Below are 23250 nucleotides of genomic sequence, written 5' to 3'. Positions count from 1 at the left end.
GTTGTTGCGGTTCATTATGTGCCTTCAGATTTGCAGTTGGCGGATTTCTTTACGAAGGCACAGACTAGAGTGCAGCATGATTTCTTACTCTCCAAACTCAGTGTTGTGGATCCACCATGAGTTTGCGGGGGGGTGTTAGATGTATATATTTGTCTATTGTAGTTTCCCCATATGTTAGGGGGTTTTCTGCATATGTGCACCTGTACATGTACTATATATTGTGGCCTTTGGCCCCCTGGTAATACAACAACTATATTTCCCTAACACTTGTGATATCCTCTTGGTCCCACTCAGGGCAGATATGGAGTATTGCGGAGTCCCTGGAATTTTAGGCCCAAAGTCCATGGACTATGGAATTCCAATTCCAGATTTAAGTATTGGGTGGCTTGGCACTATGATAGCAAAGGGAGTTTTAGCGTTAAATCAGCTTATCACCTGGGTGTAAGCCTACGAGATGTAAAGCTGCAATGGGATGCGAGTGCCTCGTCTGACTGTTGCAAACCCCTCGACTTAATGGAAAAAGATATGTGATAGGAATGTGCCAGAAAAGGTGAAAATCTCTGTATGGAGATTTGCCCACAACAGCTTGCCAACACCGATGAACATCAAAAGGAAGAGAGTACGTGGAGCTGTATACTCGATTCCCTATCTGCAATCGTCTGGATGAAGACGGTGGAAACTTCTTTTGAAAATCAAGTTTGTCAAGCAAGTCTCGAGGAACCTGAACATGAAGGATAGTAGGCTGGAGGTCTCAGCATGTTTGGATGCACGAGCTGTTCTCGAACATATTTGGAGCTGCAGCATGGGCGGCATAATTTTTCACAAGTCCAGAAACTACAACAATGCTAGAATTCTCACAGGTAAGATACATAACACTAGATTGATCCAGAGCTGGAAGCACAACTGTCGGCATCTTTGCTGTCTTCATCTTCAGCAAGCTCGGCAGTGGGCGCGCCAGAGGTGCGCTACGACACATGCATGAAAATGGAAAGATCAGCTAAAATAAGAAGCATATAGTTTATGAAAAAGCTCTCAACTTCTCATATGTTCTTGAGTGTAGATAATGATGCAACTATAAGTTACAGAAAGCCAACAATGTGTGTTCTGGTACACCCAATCGATACAGATTCTTCTGAGCTTTTAGCAAGAAAGACCATCTATATTGTGCTGATCCTCTATCTCAAGCAAGACAGCAAGTGGGTAAATTCTTCGTGGAATGCCAGTAGAATATCCAACAGCAGTATCAAAAGGAAAAGCGTGTGTGGTATCCTAGATCTTACAAATTTTTTCTTCCAATGGAATAGCATTGAAGGTAATAGATTCAGGAAAATAAGAAATATGTAAAGGTTGATGTATCATTATGATGAAGTTAAGGTCATTGCGCAAGGCAGATTTTTTTTATTTAGAAAGAAGCACGTCAATGTTGAGGTAGATAGACTAGTTGTGCGTAGAATGTCTTAGTATTCAGTAGTACATTATTACTATCATCAGAATCTAATAAGTAATGAGTGACAGGAAAACAATACCAAATATTGCTCTTTCCACAGTTTTTTTATAGAGGCAAAATCTTTGCCTACTGTAATGATACAGCAGAGAGCAAGATAATTACACGATAATTAAAGAAGAAACGCTAGAAAGCGCCATAGGTATTTGTCGCCCGTTTGGGGCTTTTGTACATTCAAAGTTGGGCACTTGATGCCTTTCGTCTACAAACAAGGCTTCAAGCAACCCATGCTTTGAAATGTATGTGCACTGCGAGCATGTAGCGCATGATTTGCATGTTCTAGTACCAAAATGACGTGGAGTCCAAACTTTTCCAGCGACATCTTTCTTCGCTGTACCAAAGAATGGACTAGCATTTTGACCTCTCCGCTTGCAGTGTACAGAGCAGACACATGAATTTATAATATTGCTACTCAATTCCATAGCCTAATTAGGTAGCCCCTAAGCCTGCATCTGGGAAGAATGGGACTAGCATTTTGCCCTCTCTGGTGTACAGAGGGGATCCATCAATTTATAATATTGCTAGTACTAAATTTCATAGCCTAATTAGGTATCCTCTAAGCCTGCATCTGGCAAGCAGGAGGGCTGATTTCTACTGACACTGCAATGGCATTAAGGTAGGGGGAGACACTAAACTCACCGCCCTCTTTGGTGCATTCTGTTGCTCCTGCTGCTGGAGTTTTTCCTTGTCCCACAGGTACCGTTGGTAACCCCACTCAATCCGCTCCTCCTTCCGTAGCTTGCTTAATGCGTACACCTCAATGTCTGAAATTTCCCTCCTTTTAGTCTTAGCTTCCTGCAAATGCAATCCCAAGTACACGAATATCAGGAGATCCCCAATGTCAGCCACCTGAATATATATTTGTAACCTGTCTGGCTTGAGCAGTTGAGCCCTAACTTGTGAAAGTGATGAATATTCAGCGGAGCAGTACCTGCGGTTTCGACACTTGCTCCCCAGCAGCAGCAGCAACCCCCGCATCCTTTTTACCATTGTCTCCGAGCTGGCCGTCGGACGGCTTAGCAGTGCGGCTCTCGCCGTGGTACACCCACACCGTGTAACGAGGCTGGAAGCCGTTCTTGCCCAGGTGAATCTGCATGTCGAACTTGGATCGCGTTCGAATGTTGCGGCAGCACGCGCAGGGGCACGGCACGTCGCGGCCCGGCGGCACGCGGCGGAAGGCGCGCTCCACGAACTCCGTCGCCTTGTCCGCCCACTCGGGGGTGATTGAGGTCCTGCTCTGACGGCACGTGTACATCCAGCTGCGGTCTTCCGCCATCGTCGCCGACCCGCTCCCTGCGTTGGCACACGTGATGATTTCAACTCTAGATCTGGCATTGACGGAATTGAAATGCACAAATTGCAACTAGAGCGCGCGGTGGAACGGACAACTCGTGGTGTGGTGTAACAGCGAACTGACCTGAGTGCTGGTCGGTTTCGTGAAACGCGCGACCTCCGTGAACAGCAGGCTCGGACGCCGGGGGGCGGGGGGCGGCGATGAGTGGCGGCGCGAGTGAAGGGGGTGGAAGCGGCGCCCTAATAGGAGGGTTTTGTGGGAAATGCAGCAGCCGGTGGTATGCCGACGGGCGGTGGCGGGACGTCCAGGGGAAAAGACCGTCGGCAACGACGGCGCGGGGGAAGTGCTAACCTGGGCGGCTCGTGGGCCAGTCCTATACACCGACCAGGTCGGTGCCTACCAGGCACCGCACACCCTGGTCGGGTATTGGGGCTGGCCCATTTACGTTTCGTTTTCGTTTTATGTTTCTATTTTTTGAATTTGTTTTTCTGTTTTATTTTTTGTTTCCTTTCCTTTTCTATTTATTTTCTTTGTTCAAAATTAAAAAGGTTCAAATTCGAGAATTATTAAAATGATAGAATTGTTTAAATGTGAAAAATGTTCAAATTACAAAAAATTTCAAATTTGTAAATTGTTCAATTACAAAAATTGTTCAAATTCGAAAATTGTTCATGTATAAAAAATAAAAAAATTCGAAAATAATGTTTTCCAAGTTTTAGAAAATATACAAATTAAGTATATGTATATTTAAAAAATGTTCAAATTTTAGAAAAGTTTAGATTTTGAAACAAGTTTAGTTTTCCGAAAAAAGTTCAGATTATTTTTTTGGAATTTCAAAAACCGTAGAAAAAGTAGAAAATAAACAACAATGAAGAAGAAAAACGAAAAAGGAACAAAAAAAATACATGGCTGGGCCGGCCCAACACCCACCCTAGGGTGTGCGACACCCGGTCCGCACCCACCAGGGTGGTGTATAGCACCTCCCCGGCTCGTGCGGGGTGCCCCACAACCCCAGCGACCAGGTCAGGTAGGCTAGATCGCGATCCATTCGCTCAGGTACGATTTTTTCTCTTTTTTCTTCTCTTTTTCTGTTACTAATATTTTTTCTTTTCAAAATCTAACATTTTTTAGGAAATTATTTTTCAGACTTTTTCAAAATATTAACATTTTTAAATTCAAAAGTTTAAATTTTGAACAGTTTTATATTTTGAACATTTTTTGAAAATTATTTTTAAAAAAAATTGAACAATTTTTATGTTTGAACATTTTTTGGGATTGAACATTTTTTGACATTGTGCATTTTTTAAATTTGAACATTTTATGAGATTAAACATTTTTGAACTGTGGATATTTTTTGGGGATTGAACATTTTTTATATTTGAGAAAAAAATATTTTTTAAAAATATTAAATAAAATTAACATGAAAACTTTTAAAAATATCAACAATTTTTTTTAAATCTTAATATTTTCAAATCTAAAAAATAAAAAGAAACAAAAGAGAAAAGAGAAACATAAAAGAAAAAGAAAAGAAAAAACGAAAAAAGAATCAGAAAACGAAGTACACCGTGAACTGGGCCGACCAGGTCGGCCCATACCGTGCACGGAGGATTGTGCGGCGCGCGATAACGGCCGACCTTGTCGGTGTATAGGGATTCCCCTGCGTGGCGCCTTGAGGATTACCGTAGGGGGGTGCTGTACGCCGACCTGGTCGGCGCGGACCTGGCGCCACACACCCCTAGGCGGGTTGTTGGGCCGGCCCAACATTCCCACTCTTCCTTTTTTTTTTTTTGCTTTTTCATTTTCCTGTTCTATTTTTCTTTTTACGTTTTTCAAAAGCTGATTCTTTTTAGACTCGATTTTCTTAAATTATTTTAGTTTTTTTGAAATTTAAATATTTTCAAAATTTGAACATTTTTCAGATTGGATCAATTTTCAAAATGGAATAAATTTTAAATTGGAAATTTTTTTAATTGGAACAAATATTTTCATTTTTTATATATGAACAATTTTCGAATTTAAACAATTTTTATACTTGACAATTTTCGCATTTATTTTTTTTATACTTAAACAAATTTCGAATTTGAATTTTTCTCGAATATTTGAGATAAACATTTTACATTTAAAAATATATTTAAATTTTAAAAAATAATCTTAAGAATGAAAAAAGAAACAAAAAATAAAAAACTGAAAAGAAAAAGAAACAGAAAAAACAGAAATAGAAAAGAAACAGAAAAGAAAAAAATACATAACAGAAAAAATAACTCAAAAAAAAAACGGCTAACTGGCCCAACATCCGAACTGAGCCGGCCCGTACCGCGTGGGGGTGTGCGACGCACGGTACGCGCAGACGTGATCGGTGTATAGGAAATCCGTTACCGCAGTGCCTATTGTTTGCAAGGCCTGACCGGCCTGGGCCTGATTTGCTGCGACTACTACTTGGGCCTATCTTCTCTTCTGTAGTCTGTACCTGTTCCAGCGGAAACTGCAACGACCATTATCCTGAAAAAGAAAGAAATACGCAATGGCAATTGATAGTGCTGGATAATAACCAGTTACGGCGAGTCGACTCGCTAGAATTCGTTTAGGTAATGTGTTAGCTTTGCTCAAGAAAAAAAAAGGTAATGTGTTAGCTCGGCTCGCTTTGTTATTGTGACGAATTCAAACATCCACTTGCTTGTGTAACTAGCGAGCTGTCTCGTTTAGCTGGAGAAACTTGTTGCACAAATGAATTGTGCACCTGAGTACACTCGATGTGACTACCTGTAATAGAAAAACACGCATCTATACAATTTAGGGGATTACTAACAAAAACACAAAATAAAATAATCAGATGTATAAATCCCTTGTCATAGTAAACGAGGAGTATAAGAAAATAATTGTCCAGATAATAATAAGAAACAATATTAGATAAACCAACTTTTTTTTTAACATGGGCAAAAGTATCGCGTCATCTTAACTAATTAAGAAATGAATTGCCCTCACATTTTTTTGGTTTTGTCAAAACAGGACACGATTTTTGGGGCCAAATCTTTCTGTGATGAGATTAGTAGTATGTTATGCGGGTACCGGTGGATATTTGGGCAGTCCAAATACCAAGAATATTTGCATATATACATGAACAAAAATACCAGTGTTGTACAAGTACAACATAACAACAGATGCTCGGGTTGCACAACGAGTTTTGGTAGTCGTCGGCAATATGCAGCGCAATACTACAACAATACACTGGAGAGATTGAGAAAACACAGATGGCTATTGTAGGAATCTATTTGCTGCAATCTCATTGGCCTCGTCGGGAGTTCAGGAGTGACAAGTGCTTGACCCTGCCCTAACAACGGCGTCCAACTGGGGCAAGAAATCCTGCCGAGCAAGCCCAGAGCCCGTAGCCTGGCGCCTGCGTGAAGATCCGCACCTCTCCCCTGTCCACTAGGTGAGGTACCTAGATTGTCGGCACCAAAAAGTGCCGGCAATGGTTTTTTGAGGCAGAAAAAATTGTTGTATTTAATCCCGTGGAGATAGGTCTTTGCCGGCACTTTCAGGAAAATGCCACCATAAGTATTTTAAGGTACTTGGAAAAATGCCAGTAATAACTATTTCATGCACTTACTAATAAGCAGGGAAAGAGTTTTGCCGTCACTTTCAGAAGGTGCCATGGAATCTTTTGCCGGCACTTTTCAGTAGATGCCGCAGAATCTTTTTTTCAGCACTTTGCTGAAGATGCCATCCAAAAAATTTGCCGGCAGTTTCAGAAATGCCTCTAGAAGCTTTTTTTTAGGCCTTTAGTTCTGGTGCCGCTGATTATTTTGTAGGCATTTTTTAATTTGCTGGAGTGCTAGCAAACATCATGCAATCTAGTAGTCAAGCAACATTAACACTCAATTTATTTAACAAATATTTCCAAGAAATCTAGCAGTCAATCAACATTTTGAAACATCCATCATGGTTCACAATCCAGACAATTAACTTACATGATCAACATGGTTCACAATCCAGGAAACATGACCATAGGGTTCACAATCTAGAAAACCATTAGATAAAACACACAACAAGGTTCATCTAATTTGTCTGACCAACATGGTTCATCAAGACTTTGATTACATCATCTTGGCTTTTGACTTGAAGTTTGAGGTCACACATCATCCCGGCTTCCATTTAAATTGGCTTTTGACTTGAAGGTGAAGGTTCTCCTCCTCTTAGTTATCTTACTGACAGGGTTCTCATTTTTCCTATTTTTTTCCCGATTCGGTGCTTGTTCCTCCAATGTCCGCACCCTACCATCATATTTAGAATGAAGGCGCAAGTTCTTGTCCATGCTGCTCATAATTTTTGCATGAGTCAAGTCCACATCTTCAGACTGACCTACAAGAATGCTTTGTGTCACAACTAGTGTAGCTAGATGGAAAACATGGTTGTTTCATGTGGTCATGGCAAGTGAAGCTAAATGACATTACTGATCATGGCAAGTGAAGCTAAATGGCAGTATTGATCATGTGCAGTACAAGTGATAATTGACATTCTCCAGAGGCAAGTGAAGATTTAGTAACAGGAGAAGTGAAACTTACATTTTGCCTTGGACATTGGACTGAGTGTGCCTCAGCATGACCTAGTAGTGTCATTCTCCCCTTTGCTTGTGGTAACTTTGTGGTTCTCTTCAAGACCATGTTGATCATAACCTCAATCTAATCTTCTGTGTCTGCATTCTGAACAGTCCCAAGAGCTACTACTGATTCACTGGTTGGTGAAGTTAATGCAACATCCATCCCTTTTGTCACCTTGACTATCCATTTGTTCTTTCTCTTCTTCACCTCATTGATTTTCATCTTGTTTTCTTGTGCCTTCTCGAGTTTAACAGATTTAATGATCTTATTCACACTTGATGTCTGCAGATAACATATTTTATTATTTTATCATATAAGTCTCAATTATTGCATCAACCATTTAGTCGGTACAATTGCAGGAGTAATTTCTAACCTTTGCCTCTAGATGCTTGTAAGTTGTCTTTGATTGATTTCCTTCTACTTGATGGCTAAACATTCCTTCTTGACTATACATTGTTTCCTAGCTATAGACAGCTTCCTGGCTATTGATAGCTTCCTGGCTATACACTCCATCCTAGGTATAGATTGCTTCTTATCTAGGTTATGTTCTCATGCTTTTAGGTGGTACCTTCAATTACCAATCTTATCACAACATTAATATCACCATTACAAATATACCAATGTTAGCAATATATACCCTAGAGAGTGATATTTAAATGGAGGTTGTAGTGTGAGGACGAAACAAGTTAAGTGAAAAGGAGCAAGGGGTTTATTGCAAAACTACAGCAGTATAAGCTGACTCTTCCTCTCCGTCCCGGACTTATCCGTCCATTTTGTCACACGAGCTAGGGTTTGGAGCTAAGGAGACGCAAAGGCCTCGCTGTTGGGAAGGAAGGGAAATCCCGCCGGAGACCACGCCGGTGACCACGTTGGCAATAGCAACTACAAAGGTACAATCACCATTCGAAATCTTGGACAAGTACATTCCCAAATCTTGTTCACCGGTGAATCTAGATTATTTTGATCCCCATTCGAAATCTTACTCTAGTACTTTGATCTTGCCGGTGAAAGCTGATATATTACTTTGATCCGCCAGTGAAATAGATATATGTTACTATTACAGATAGTAGAATATACTGGTTAGATGGGGGTACCACCCGGTTATCCATTCCCTGTTACAGAAAAATGAACGGAGTTTAGTGCTTCAGGAATAACTCGGCCAGATGGGGATGCATGTAATAGGATTCATCAAGCAGTATATCGATTGAACATCAGCAATTTATTGCTTTAGTATGCATGTCTTTGTTTTCAATGTTTAGATGCATGTATTTGTTTTGCATCACCAGGTTGAGAGATGCATGTCTTTGTTTTGAATGATGTACATAAGGTTTCAAAATAATGAGAAAATAGGACATGCAAATGTAGCCCACCCTCTTAGTTGTGCGTTACACAGGAGTGCACAAATATAGTTCCTTTTATAATGGAATTTCAGTTAAAATACATTACTTTTATATTTTAGTTTCTTTTAAATTAATAGCTAGTCCTGGTTTTGGTTGTGAGATGCATGATAATATTCCAATTCCAATGCATGGTGAACCTATAGTTAACTAAACCTTGCTTAGATTCACTTCTCACATGATCTACTGTCTTTATATTATTAATTATCTTCAAATTTTTAGATGGGATCCACTGAAGAAAATCCAATAGAAATAGATAGTGATACAAGCTCTGACAGTGGTCCAAGCTATTTCAGTGGTTCGAGCTCTGATGACTCTATGTCTGATTGTGATTGTCATGAAAATATGACATTGAGAGGTATGAAAAGGATGGTTAGCTAATTTTTTTTTTACTAATGTAGGCTTCCATTACATAACAATGAAATGTCTCTTTCTTACAAATAGGATCACTTGTAGGTGGGAGAAAGGATTTTGATGAGCACTGCATATATTTGAACATGACATGTACTTGACAGCAGATCAAGTCACTTTCCTTGAAGAGCACTGCTACAACTTTCCATCAGAGGCATTTCAGTACTATGTTTACAGGATGACCAAATCAACAGTGGTCAAACATAAATGCAAGATGGTAAACATAGAAAACATATACCTTTCTTAACCTGGTAACATAAAAAACTTGTAACTGATTGGAAACATTGTATGATTGACATGATATTGGAAAGAAGTTCACAGATATGTACCTGGAAAGGTACCTAGTCAATGCTAGAGACAATGCTACTACAGTTGCTCTTTAGTACACAGACAACACTGCATGCTTCAATGTCAAAATGAAGATGGCAAATGGAAAATCAAAGAATGCAATCATTACAAGTGGATGGTCAAAAGCTATGCAGACCTATGACATTAAAGAATGAGCTATTTGTCTGTTTGATTTCTTCATTACCAGGAAGGGTAAGATTGATATGATGATCCACAACATGCATGAACACTTTGATTCATCCTCCGAGTCATCAGAGTAAGTGCTAAACTTTCCTGAAGTAGTATAATTGTCTGTTATCTGTGAAATGTTAGTAATCTATGGACTGTTAGTTATATCTAAACAGTTATCCTGAAGTAGTAAGTGTTGAACTATGTGGATTGTAATAGCTAGTAAGTGCTGCTGGACTGCTACTGCTTTCGATGCTACTAGAGGACATTCTATATAATATGTAGCTAAGTAGTAATCTGTGGACCTTTTATATGGTAAGTAATATGTGGCTTTTCTGAAATGTGCTAGCAATTTTACAATTGAAGGAACTTTGTCGTAGAGTGCCTCAATAGTTCAGCAAAATGCGTGGAAACAACTGTATTGCAGGCACTTTCAGGTAAATGCTAGCAAAAGGAATTGTCGGCACTTAACTATATGCATGTAATGATCATATTTTAACGGCAGTTGGAAAAAATGCCGGTAATACTATGCATTATCGGCACTTTTGGAGAAATGCCACAAAAAATGGAGGCATTTCGTTAAAATGCCGGTAATACTAGCCATTGCCGGCACTTTTGAAGAAATGCAACAAAAAATACTGGCGGCATTTCGATAAAATGCGGATAATAATAGGCATTGCCGGCACTTTTTGTAAAGTGCCGCTAAAAAGATGGATATTAATGACACCGGTCAAAAAAATGCCGAAAAAGAGTACAAATGGAGGCACATTTAAAAGTGCCGGCAAAAAAGTGCCGGCAATTCTAGCACCGGAGGTAGTGATCAGAGACGAGGCGCAGAGGTAGCAGAAGACGGAACCACACCGCGAATCACATGAACACACCAAGATTCAGCGCATTTCATAGTACAGAGCCCCAGACATTGCTATGTTCGATTTTCAATTTGACATCCAGTTGGCAGGAGGACATTAAAGAACATCTGCGTCTATCGCTATAGGTCAAGTCTAAAATGCTTTTAAAGTCAGTCAACTAATGGGAAAAATGGCTCAAAGGAAACTGCAGCTACGAAACTACCATGATTCCTCGCTGGGAAAGGGATTAGACTCTGAGGCGGCCATGCGGAATTGTGAGACAGTGCAATCAAAATCTTAAGGAAGCCTGAAGATTTCGCAGATGCGAAACTTGCAATTGCAAGTGAAAGCTAATCTTACCCGCAAAAAAAAAATCGAAAGCTAATCTAAGAGCGATAGCAGTAAAAAAGCTACCAGGTTCTATTCATACTATCTTTTTTTTTATAATAAACACTTTATTATTTACTAGAAAACATTACATCTAGCCTCTCCATAATTAGAACGCACACATGCGTACCAATCAACAAGTTACAACTAAAACTTTAGTTCTCAAATAGTACACAAACAAACTGAAAAAGATAAAAAAGGCGAAGGAAAATTGATCCGCAAATCACGCTGTCATCCATGTTGGGAAAAATATCACTCGCTGGATCCTTCAACGTGTAGACACCTCATAAAGAGGTTGCAATATTCCGCACGTTGTAGAGGTGACCACAAACGGAGCATAATTTTACATCGGTAGATGACCTCCATAAGAGAAGCATTTTATTGTTAAAAACCTTGCGTTCCTACATAGCAAAGCGACCATATAATGGCAATCGCTCACACCCTAAGTAGTTTGAACCTAGGATCTACACCATTAAGCCAGTTGTTGAATATGTTCGTAACACCGGTGGATATAAGGTAGAACCTATCTTGATGGTTGACCATATAGATCTAGCAAATTTGCGTCGAAAGAATAAGTGTTTAATAGTCTCGTCATTCTGACATAAGACACACTTTTTACTTTCCTACTAATTGCATTTCGCAAGGTTATCTTTTGTAAGAATTACCCCCAACGGAAGGTACCACACAAACACCTTAATCTTAATTGGCATCTTCATCTTTCAAATTTTCTTATTATTATGGACCAGAACGGCAGGTTGAATTAAAGCATTATACATAGAAGCAACTGAGAAAAGTGCCATTTTCAGTAAGATTCTATCGAAATACATCAGAACCCTGTGTCAGATTGATATAATCCATACGTAGTAACAAGTCATTCCACAATGGTTGTCCAGGTCCAATGTGACTTCTCCTGAACAACACATTCGGTGGAGAAGTTTCTAGCATATTGGCGAATTTATCACCCTTATGTCGAACAATACTGTATAATGTCAGATATTGTTCTCGAAGCATGGCATTGCCTAGCCATTTATCCTCTCATAATATAATCTTTGATCCATTCCTAATGGAGAAAGACCATATGGGAAGAAGAACTTCTTCGTCACCATATGACCAACCCAAAAATGACAATCCTGGGTTTCCAATACATCCGGTACAACACATTCTACCCAATGTACTTTATCCTAAGGAGGGTTGTTAGATATCGTCCTCAGTTAATAGCTTGAACATCCATTTACCAAGTAAGACCCTGTTTTTGATCTCAAGATCTTGGATTCCAAGACCTCCTTGATCTTTTGGGCGGCAGAGACCACACTCCAGTTGGTTAGTCGATATTTCCTTTTCTCACTATCCCCTTGCCAGAAAAATCTTGATCGAAAATAATCCATTTTTTAAGACTCCTTTAGAAAGTTGGAAGAATGATATCATGTACAGTACCATATTGTTGAGTAATCAGTTGATAAAAACAAATATTTATCCTATGGATAGTAATTTTCCTTTCCAGCTACTTAATCTAATTTGTAGGCTCTCCTCCACCATTTTCCATTCGGCATTTGTGAGTCTCCGATAATGAATAGGAATACCCAAATACCTAATCGGGAATCGGCCTTGACCGCAACAACCGATTAAATCAGCATACATGTCAACCTGGTCTTGAGCCTCGCGAAAACAATACAACTCACTTTTATGGAAATTTATTTTCAGACAAATAATTGCTCAGATGTCGAATGTATTAACTTCAGGTTCATTGCTTTTTCGATATCATGTTCCATAAAATAATGGTATCATCCGCATAATGAAGAATGGATGATCCACCATCAACTAGATGTGGAATCACACCTTCAACTTGGCCATCAGACTTAGCGCGTTCAATGATAACAACGAGCATGTCAACAACTATATTAAATAGTATTGGCGATAATTGATCCCCTTGTCTAAGCCCCTTCTTGGTCTGAAAGTATTTGCCAATGTCATAATTGTCTTTCATTGGAAACACTTTCTCCCAAGACAAAGCTATTAATCAAATCACGCCACTCATCGGAAGAACCTTTCATCTAGAGAGTGTGTTGAAGAAAAGAACATTTAACCTTACCATATCTCTTCTCAATTTTTTTTAATATGACCCCATTAAGATTTTCGCGGTGTAATTCATGTACTATCTCATGAAGGGTATTCGTAACAGAAAACATAATTTTTTTAATTAACACACCCCGGTTGCCCATATCTATCTAGGAGTAATGCAGTAACGGAGATAGTTTTGGTAACGTACCCTCGTAGACCGAAAGCGGTTAACGTTCCGCTAGAACATGGTTGATGTAGTGGTACTTTGTCACCGACCTCGGGGTCGTGTAGAAGTCCTCTGTTACCACCATAAGTACTACAATTGCAGCATGATACGTCTCATATCTATAATTTCTTATGTTCCATGCTACTTTTATGACAATCCTCACATGTTTTATACATACTTTACATCATTATCATGCATTTTCCGGCACTAACCTATTAACAAGATGCCGAAGTGTCAGTTGCTGTTTTCTGCTGTTTTTGGTTTCAGAAATCCTACATAGGAAAGATTCTCGGAATTGGACGAAATCAACGCCCAGGGTCTTATTTTTCCACGAAGCTTCCAGAAGACCGAAGAGCATACGAGGTGGGGCGACGAGGCGCCCACACCACAGGGCCACGTGGCCAGGGTGGGGCCCGCGCCGCCCTATGGTGTGGGGCCCCTGTGCCCCCACCGACGCTGCCCTTCCGCCTACTTAAACTCTTCGTCGCGAAAACCCTATTACCGAGAGCCACGATACGGAAATACTTCTAGAGACACCGCCGCCGCCAATCCCATCTCGGGGGATTCAGGAAATCGCCTCCGGCACCCTGCCGGAGAGGGGAATCATCACCGGAGGGCTCTACATCACCATGCCCGTCTCCGGATTGATGCGTGAGTAGTTCATCCTTGGACTATGGGTCCATAGCAGTAGCTAGATGGTTGTCTTCTCCTCTTGTGCTATCATGTTTAGATCTTGTGAGCTGCCTAACATGATCAAGATCATCTATTTGTAATGCTACATGTTGTGTTTGGCGGGATCCGATGAATATGGAATACTATGTCAAGTTGATTATCAATCTATCATATATGTGTTGTTTATGTTCTTGCATGCTCTCCGTTTCTAGTAGAGGCTCTGGCCAAATTGATACTTGTAACTCCAAGAGGGAGTATTTATGCTCGATAGTGGGTTCATGCCTCCATTGAATGCAGGACGGTGACGAGAAAGTTCTAAGGTTGTGGATGTGCTGTTGCTACTAGGGATAAAACATCAATGCTTTGTCTAAGGATATTTGTGTTGATTACATTACGCACCATACTTAATGCAATTGTCTGTTGTTTGCAACTTAATAGTGGAAGGGGTGCGGATGCTAACCTGAAGGTGGACTATTTAGGCATAGATGCATGCTGGATGGCGGTCTATGTTCTTTGTCGTAATGCCCTGATTAAATCTCATAGTGATCATCATGACATGTATTGAATCTTTATTTGTCAATTGCCCACCTGTAATTTGTTCACCCAGCATGCTATTTATCTTATTGGAGAGACACCACTAGTGAACTGTGGACCCCGGTCCATTCTTTTACATCTGAAATATAATCTATCGCAATCTACGTTCTTTGTTGTTCTTCGCAAACAAACATCATTTTCCACACCATACGTTTAATCCTTTGTTTTCAGCAAGCCGGTGAGATTGACAACCTCACTGTTACGTTGGGGCAAAGTATCTTGATTGTGTTGTGCAGGTTCCACGTTGGCGCCGGATTCACTGGTGTTGCGCCGCACTACACTCCTCCACCAACAACCTTCACGTGGCCCTTGACTCCTACTGGTTCGATAACCTTGGTTTCATACTGAGGGAAACTTGCTTCTATGCGCATCACACCTTCCACTTGGGGTTCCCAACGGACGTGTGCTTCACGCGTTATCAAGCTAAATTTCTGGCGCCATTGCCGGGGAGATCAAGACACGCTGCAAGGGGAGTCTTCCACATCCAATCTCTTTACTTTGTTTTTGTCTTGCTTTACTTTATTTTATTTACTGTCTTGTTTACTTTATATTAAAAATACAAAAAAATTAGTTGCTTTACTTTCTGTCTTGTTTACTTGCTCTATATCAAAACACAAAAAAATTAGTTGCCTGTCTTTACTTTATTCTATTACGTTTGCTTAGTTTACTTTTATTACTGCTAAAATGAGTAATCGTAAAGTTGAAGTTCGTTCTTTTAAGCAACAAGGTGGAGAAAGTTTTAAAGATGATTGGTATAGAATTAGTAATGCTCATCATAGGTGCATTAAGAAACACTCCACTATTATCCTTCTTAGGAACTTTTATGTTGGCCTATGTAGCTGGAATAGGTATGTTCTTGATACTCTTTCGGGAGGTAATTTCCTGGGTACTCCTGCTTTAGAAGCTAGTTGCATCATTGAGAGTCTAGTTGGAATACCACCTGTTAATGAAGTTAAAATTGAAATCTCTCTTGAGGATGTCATGAAAAAGTTGGAAGCCATAGAGAAAAAAATTCCAAGTGTTGAGACTAAATTGGGAATATTACTTGATAGTACTGATAAACTTGATAAATCCCTAGGAGGAATTAATGAAATAATTGCTATCCTAGAAACTTGTGTTATCCATGATAATCAAACCAATAGGATTAGTGAACTCGAAAAAGCTATGGGAACCTTGAGTTCGACTTTTTCTTCTCTTAAGTATAAGGAGAAAGCTTATGTGGGTAAAGAGCAAAAATTCATGTATGTCTCTAAGGTGCCTAAACCAAAGAATTATTATAGGCCTAAAATTGATAAAACCCTTGGTACCACCATGGGAAATTTAGATAATGGAGCATCTAAGGTACCCTCTGCAACAAGTTGTGTTTGTAAGACAAATTATGATGTTGATGCTTCTTCTCTTGATGTTAGTTGATTTGCACTTTCTGCGCCTAGCTGAAAGGCGTTAAAAAAAAGCACTTCTTAGGAGATAACCCATATTTTATTTTTACTACTTTTTTGTTGAGTCTTGGAAGTTGTTACTACTGTAGCAACCTCTCCTTATCATGTTTTTTGTTCCAAGTAAAGTCTCTATGGTAAAGTTGATGCTAGATTTGAATTACTGCGCAGAAACAGAATTACAGTCTGTCACGAATTTGCGTAGATCTCTCTGTAGAAAAATCAAAACAATCTGCCAATTTACGTGCGTGATCCTCAGATATGTACGCAACTTTCATTAGTTTTGAGTTTTTCCGTCTGAGCAAGTTAAGTGCCTCAGAAAAATTCGTCTTTACGGACTGTTCTGTTTTGACAGATTCTACCTTTTTATTTCGCATTGCCTCTTTTGCTATGTTGAATGGATTTCTTTGTTCTATTAACGTTCAGTAGCTTTGTGCAATGTCCAGAAGTGTTAAGAATGATTATGTCACCTCTGAATATATCAATTTTTGATTATGCACTAACCCTCTAATGAGTTTGCTTTAAATTTGGTGTGGAGGAAGTTTTCAAGGGTCAAGAGAAGAGGATGATACAATATGATCAAGAAGAGTGAAAAGTCTAAGCTTGGGGATGCCCCCGTGGTTCATCCCTGCATATTTTAAGAAGACTCAACCATCTAAGCTTGGGGATGCCCAAGGCATCCCCTTCTTCATCGACAACTTATCAGGTCACTTCTAGTGAAACTATATTTTTATTCCATCACATCTTATGTTCTTTACTTGGAGCGTCTGTTTGTTTTTATTTTTGTTTCGGTTTGAATAAAGTTGGATCCCACAATCCTTGTATTGGAGATATTACGCTCCGCTTTTTCATATGGAACACTTGTGTTCTTAGTTATGCTTTAATGTTCATGGCGAAGGCTGAAAATTGCTTCGTTGATTGCTATTTGGTTGGAATCAGAAAATGCTTCATATGGTTTGGAATAACTTGATACTTGGCAATTGTTTTGAGCTCTCATAGATCATGTTTAAGCTCTTGCATCATCTAGTTTAATCTATTAGTGGAGAACTACTATAGAGCTTGTTAAAAATTGGTTTGCATGATTGGTCTCTCTAAGGTCTAGATATTTTCTGGTAAAGTGTTTGAACAACAAGGAAGACAGTGTAGAGTCTTATAATGCTTGCAATATGTTCTTGTGTAAGTTTTACTGTACCTGTTCATACTTGTGTTTGCTTCGAACAACCTTGCTAGCCAAAGCCTTGTACTGAGAGGAAATGCTTCTCGTGCATCCAAACACCTTGAGCCAAAACCCATGCCATTTGTGTCCACCATATCTACCTACTATGTGGTATTTTTCTGCCATTCCAAAGTAAATTACTTGAGTGCTACCTTTAAAATTTCATTCCTTTGTCTTTGCAATATATAGCTCATGGGAAAATAGCTTAAAAACTATTGCGGTGATGAATATGTAGCTATGTGTTCTAGTTCTTATAAGTTGCTTGTTGAGCGGTAACCATGTTTCTGGGGACGCCATCAACTTTTTACACCTTTGTTGAATATCATGTGAGTTTCTATGCATGTTCGTCTTGTCTGAAGTAAGGGTGATTATCATGATCAAATGGTTTGAGTATGCATATGTTAGAGAAGAACATTGGGCCGCTAACTAAAGCCATGTATCATGGTGGAAGTTTTCAGTTTGGACATTCATCCTCAATCTCTTATGAGAATATTATCTGTTGTTGAATTCTTATGCATTAAAGAGGAGTCCATTATCTGTTTTCTATGTTGTCCCGGTATGGATGTCATAAGTTGAGATTATTCAAAAACGAGAAATCAAATGCGATTTATCTCCTTGGACCTTTGTACGAGCGGCATAGAGGTACCCCTTTGTGACACTTGGTTGAAACATATGTTATGCAATGATAATCCATGTAAATCCAAGATAATTAGGACAAGGTGCGGGCACTATTGGTATTCTATGCATGAGGCTTGCAACTTGTAGGAAGTATTATGCATAACACATATGAATTATTACTGCCGTTGACAAAATTGTTTCTATGTTTTCAAAATAAAAGCTCTAGCACAAAAATAGTAATCCATGCTTCCCTCTGCGAAGGGCCTTTCTTTTACTTTATGTTGAGTCAGTTAACCTACTTCTTTCTATCTTAGAAGCAAACACTTGTGTTAACTGTGTGCATTGATTCTTACATGATTACTTATTACACTTGTTATATTACTCTATGTTGACAATTATCCATGAGATATACATGTTACAAGTTGAAAGCAATTGCTGAAACTTAATCATCCTTTGTGTTGCTTCAATGTCTTCTACTTTGAATCTATTGCTTTATGAGTTAGCTCTTATGCAAGTCTTGTTGATACATGTCTAGAAAATACTATTCATGAAATTTTTTGCTATATGATTCAGTTGTTTAGTCATTATCTCTTTGTTAGCAATCTATTGCTTTGAATCACTCCATTCATCTCATATGCTTTACAATAATGTTGATCAAGATTATGTTGGTAGCATGTCACTTCATTATTGTTGTTATCGCTTACCTACTCGAGGGCGAGTAGGAACTAAGCTTGGGGATGCTTGATACGTCTCAAACGTATCTATAATTTCTTATGTTCCATGCTACTTTTATGACAATACTCACATGTTTTATACATACTTTACATCATTATCATGCATTTTCCGGCACTAACCTATTAACAAGATGCCGAAGCGCCGATTCTCTGTTTTCTGCTGTTTTTGGTTTTAGAAACCCTACAAAGGAAATATTCTCGGAATTGGACGAAATCAACGCCCAGGGTCTTATTTTTCCACGAAGCTTCCAGAAGACCGAAGAGCATACGAGGTGGGGCGACGAGGCGCCCACACCGACGCTGCCCTTCCGCCTACTTAAACTCTTCGTCGCGAAAACCGTATTACCGAGAGCCACGATACGGAAATACTTCTAGAGACACCGCCGTCGCCAATCCCATCTCGGGGGATTCAGGAAATCGCCTCCGGCACCCTGCCGGAGAGGGGAATCATCACCGGAGGGCTCTACATCACCATGCCCGTCTCCGGATTGATGCGTGAGTAGTTCATCCTTGGACTATGGGTCCATAGCGAGTAGCTAGATGGTTGTCTTCTCCTCTTGTGCTATCATGTTTAGATCTTGTGAGCTGCCTAACATGATCAAGATCATCTATTTGTAATGCTACATGTTGTGTTTGGCGGGATCCGATGAATATGGAATACTATGTCAAGTTGATTATCAATCTATCATATATGTGTTGTTTATGTTCTTTCATGCTCTCCGTTGCTAGTAGAGGCTCTGGCCAAGTTGATACTTGTAACTCCAAGAGGGAGTATTTATGCTCGATAGTGGGTTCATGCCTCCATTGAATCTGGGACAGTGACAGAAAGTTCTAAGGTCGTGGATGTGATGTTGCTACTAGGGATAAAACATCAATGCTTTGTCTAAGGATATTTGTGTTGATTACATTACGCACCATACTTAATGCAATTGTCTGTTGTTTGCAACTTAATACTGGAAGGGGTGCGGATGCTAACCTGAAGGTGGACTATTTAGGCATAGATGCATGTTGGATGGCGGTCTATGTTTTTTGTCGTAATGCCCTGATGAAATCTCATAGTGATCATCATGACATGTATTGAATCTTTATTTGTCAATTGCCCACCTGTAATTTGTTCACCCAGCATGCTATTTATCTTATTGGAGAGACACCACTAGTGAACTGTGGACCCCGGTCCATTCTTTTACATCTGAAATACAATCTACTGCAATCTCTGTTCTTTGTTGTTCTTCGTAAACAAACATCATTTTCCACACCATACGTTTAATCCTTTGTTTTCAGCAAGCCGGTGAGATTGACAACCTCACTGTTACGTTGGGGCAAAGTATCTTGATTGTGTTGTGCAGGTTCCACGTTGGCGCCGGATTCAACGGTGTTGCGCCGCACTACACTCCTCCACCAACAACCTTCACGTGGCCCTTGACTCCTACTGGTTCGATAACCTTGGTTTCATACTGAGGGAAACTTGCTTCTATGCGCATCACACCTTCCACTTGGGGTTCCCAACGGACGTGTGCTTCACGCGTTATTGCAGCACGTCATAGTTTCGCACACATACGGTGCTCAATAGTTTCTTTCAAAAACTATGCAAACCGATTGGGGTGGTGAATATGAATAACTCAACAGTTTCTTTCAAAAATATGGCAATCCACATGCTCAACAACAAAATGGCTCTGTTCAACGTAAACATCGTCATATAGTTGAAGTTGGCCTCTCTCTTCTTGCAAATGCATCGATGCCTCTTAAGTTCTGGGATGAAGCTTTTCTTACAACCACCTTTTTGATCAATCTTCTTCCTAGCAAAGTCATAAACTTTGACACCCCTGTTGAATGTCTTATTCATACCAAACCCAACTATGATTCTCTTCGTGTTTTTGGTTGTGCCTGTTGGCCAAACCTCCGACCTTACAACAAACGCAAACTTGCTTTCCGTTCAACACGTTGTGTGTTCTTGGGTTATAGTTCCCTTCATAAGGGTGTAACATGTATAGATGTGTCCACTGGTCGCATTTATATTCGTGATGTGGTCTTTGATGAACATGTGTTCCCTTTTACCACCCTGCATCCTAATGTCGGTCGTCATCTTCGTCATGACATTCTTTTGCAACCGCATGATACACCTTCTGACACACCTACTACTGGGGATGCACAAATTAATGATTACATGCCTTTTCCTATTATAATAGTGGTGACTAATCATGACCAGGATATTCAAGATGTTGATGCTCCAAATGATAGTACTCGGACTACTGATCACACTGATGAAAATTACATCGAAAATGACCTTGAAACGGACTCGGGAGAGTCCCAGGAACATGCGCCTCGCAGCGCTACACGACAATCCTGACGCGTGATCCCATGATGATCATGGATCCTCCTTGGATCACGAGCCCGTGCCATCCCATAAAGATGCGCCTGCGTCAGCTTCTGCTCCGACCAGCCGTCGCATCGTCGTGCGCCCCCAGGGTGGGAACCCGCCATCGCCACCTGCCACGCCCCGGGCTGGGGCCAACCCAACCTCGCCTTCTGCGCCCACCTCCCCCGTGTCGGCCGACGTGGTCCATCCGGAGGCCGCCACGTCCTCTCCTGTTGCTGCCACCCCCCGACAGCAGCAGCAACGCCAACAACGCTGGTTCTTCTGCGCCCGGATCTTCTGCGGAGCTTCGAGTGCTACTCCACCTACATCTGGAGTGCGTACTCACCTCCAACATGGTATTCAACATCCAAAAAAATTTAAAGATGGTATTGTGCGCTATGGTCTTCTCACTTCTGAGGAGAACGTCGCACTCTCACGGAAGCACTTGATCATCCATAATGGCGCCATGCTTGGAAGGAGAATTTGATGCACTCCTCAAAAATAAAATTTTGTATCTTGTCCTTCATAGCTCTCAGAAGAATCTGATTTACTTCAAGTGGGTCTATCGAATCAAGAAACGTTCTGATGGCACTATAGACAGGTATAAAGCTCATCTTGTTGGAAAAGGATTCAAGCAATGGTTTGGCATTGATTATGAAGACACCTTCAGCCCGGTTGTTAAAGCAGCTACTATTCGCGTTGTTTCAGCCTTGTCTGTCTCTCAAAGCTGGACCCTTTGGCAACTAGATGTGAAGAACGCGATTTAAAATTTGTGTTCTGGAAGAGGAAGTTTATATGTGACAACCCCCTGGATTTGAGAATCTTCATGCTCCTCATCACATCTGCAAAATTGACAAAGGTTTATATGGTCTCAAGCAAGCCCCTCGTGCTTGGTTTTCTCGTCTGAGTTCCAACTTCATAACCTGGGTTTTATTCCATAAAAGACGACACATCTCTTTTCCTTATCACAAGTCTGATATTATGGCTTATGTCTTGATATATGTTGATGACATCATTGTTACCAGCTCCTCTGACCAGGCCATTGTTGTTTTGCTCAAGGACCTCAATGCTCATTTTGCCATCAAGGATCTTGGCGACCTGCACTTATTTCTTGGCATTTAAGTGAAACGTACTCTGCATGGCCTTGTTCTTACTCAACACAAATATGCATATGATCTTCTGGAAAATTTGGCATGATTGGTTGTAAGGTGCACCCATGCCCATGTACTCCACCGAGAAGCTATCGCTCGCTGAGGGGGAGCCGTTGAGCAGTGAGGATAGCACAAAATATCACAGCATTGTGGGTGCGCTCCAATATCTCACTTTGACTCGCCCTGATTTATCATTCTCTGTTAACAAGGTTTGCCCGTATCTTCATGCTCCCATGATTTCTCATTGGACTGCAGTAAAAAAGAATTCTTCGTTATGTCTCTCATACAAGTTGGCTTGGGTGTACGTTCCAAAAGTCACATTCCACTTTATTGAGTGTCTTTGCAGATGTAGACTAGGCTGGAAGTCTAGATGATCGAAGGTCTACAAGAGGTTTTGCCATCTTTGTAGGATCAAATCTTGTTTCATGGAGTTTCATAAAACAACCGACAATTTCCGGATCAAGTACCGAGGCTGAATATAATGCACTCACTAATGCTACAACTGAACTTATTTGGGTTGTTGCTCTTTTGCAGGAACTTGTGTAAAACTGAAAGAAAGACCCTGCCTTTGGTGTGACAATTTTGGTGCTACCTATTTATTTGCAAATCCGGTGTTCCATACTTGTACCAAGCATATTGAAATTGATTTTTATTTTGTTCGTGAACAAGTAACAAACAAGCAGCTAGCGATCAAGTTCATATCAAATAAAGATCAAGTAGCTGATGGCTTTACAAAGACTCTTCATGTGACAAATCTTCATGAATTTTGACGTAATCTAAACCTTCACCAAAAGTTTAGTTTAAAGGGGCTGTTAGACATATGTAACATCTAGTATTATACTGTATGGAGTAGTACTCCATCGGTATAATACCCCTTATGTATAGTCACGGTAGAGGCTCTTTGTACTCTATATAAACACGCAACACAAGCTAGGGAGAGGCATCGTTTCCGCCACATTAACACTTGGAACCAAGGAAAATACCAGCATTATGCCGGACAAATCCTTATCTTCTTAAGCTAGCGTCTTTTTTTTTTGGAACTTCGACAAATTGGTACATATGTTTTCAAAAAAAAAGCACCGAAATGGAAGTACAACACGGCCACGAGAAATGTTTGTATTAGCCTAATAAAACTGAAGATCCTTATCCCATGCGGGAACTCCTTAAAACCAAGGCTCCTACTAATGAGTAGCCGTGACACAAAACCTGCATCCTGGCACTCTGGACCATTCGC

General features: G+C 40.3%; 1 protein-coding gene across 1 annotated transcript; it reads right to left on the bottom strand.

Annotated features, from left to right (window-relative positions):
- Positions 1 to 875: 875 nt before the first annotated feature.
- Positions 876 to 7376, bottom strand: LOC124657043. Its single transcript, XM_047195673.1, has 6 exons — positions 7361 to 7376; positions 5473 to 5558; positions 5266 to 5297; positions 2436 to 2832; positions 2144 to 2290; positions 876 to 965 (listed from the first exon to the last, which is right to left on the bottom strand). Exons 1-6 carry the CDS (start codon positions 7374 to 7376, stop codon positions 876 to 878), a joined length of 768 nt encoding a protein of 255 aa, XP_047051629.1.
- Positions 7377 to 23250: the final 15874 nt, after the last annotated feature.

The sequence above is a fragment of the Lolium rigidum genome, chromosome 5 (genome assembly GCF_022539505.1).
Source record: "Lolium rigidum isolate FL_2022 chromosome 5, APGP_CSIRO_Lrig_0.1, whole genome shotgun sequence".
NCBI lineage: Eukaryota > Viridiplantae > Streptophyta > Magnoliopsida > Poales > Poaceae > Lolium > Lolium rigidum.
Note: the sequence above shows the minus strand (reverse complement) of the source record. Positions and strands in the feature narration are given on the sequence as shown.

Coding starts and splice junctions, on each gene's coding strand:
- LOC124657043 (XM_047195673.1), bottom strand. Junction 2,833..5,265: donor TGCAGTTTCCGCTGGAACAG/GTACAGACTACA, acceptor CGTCAATGCCAG/ATCTAGAGTTGAAATCATCA. Junction 966..2,143: donor AGAATGCACCAAAGAGGGCG/GTGAGTTTAGTG, acceptor CATGTGTCGTAG/CGCACCTCTGGCGCGCCCAC.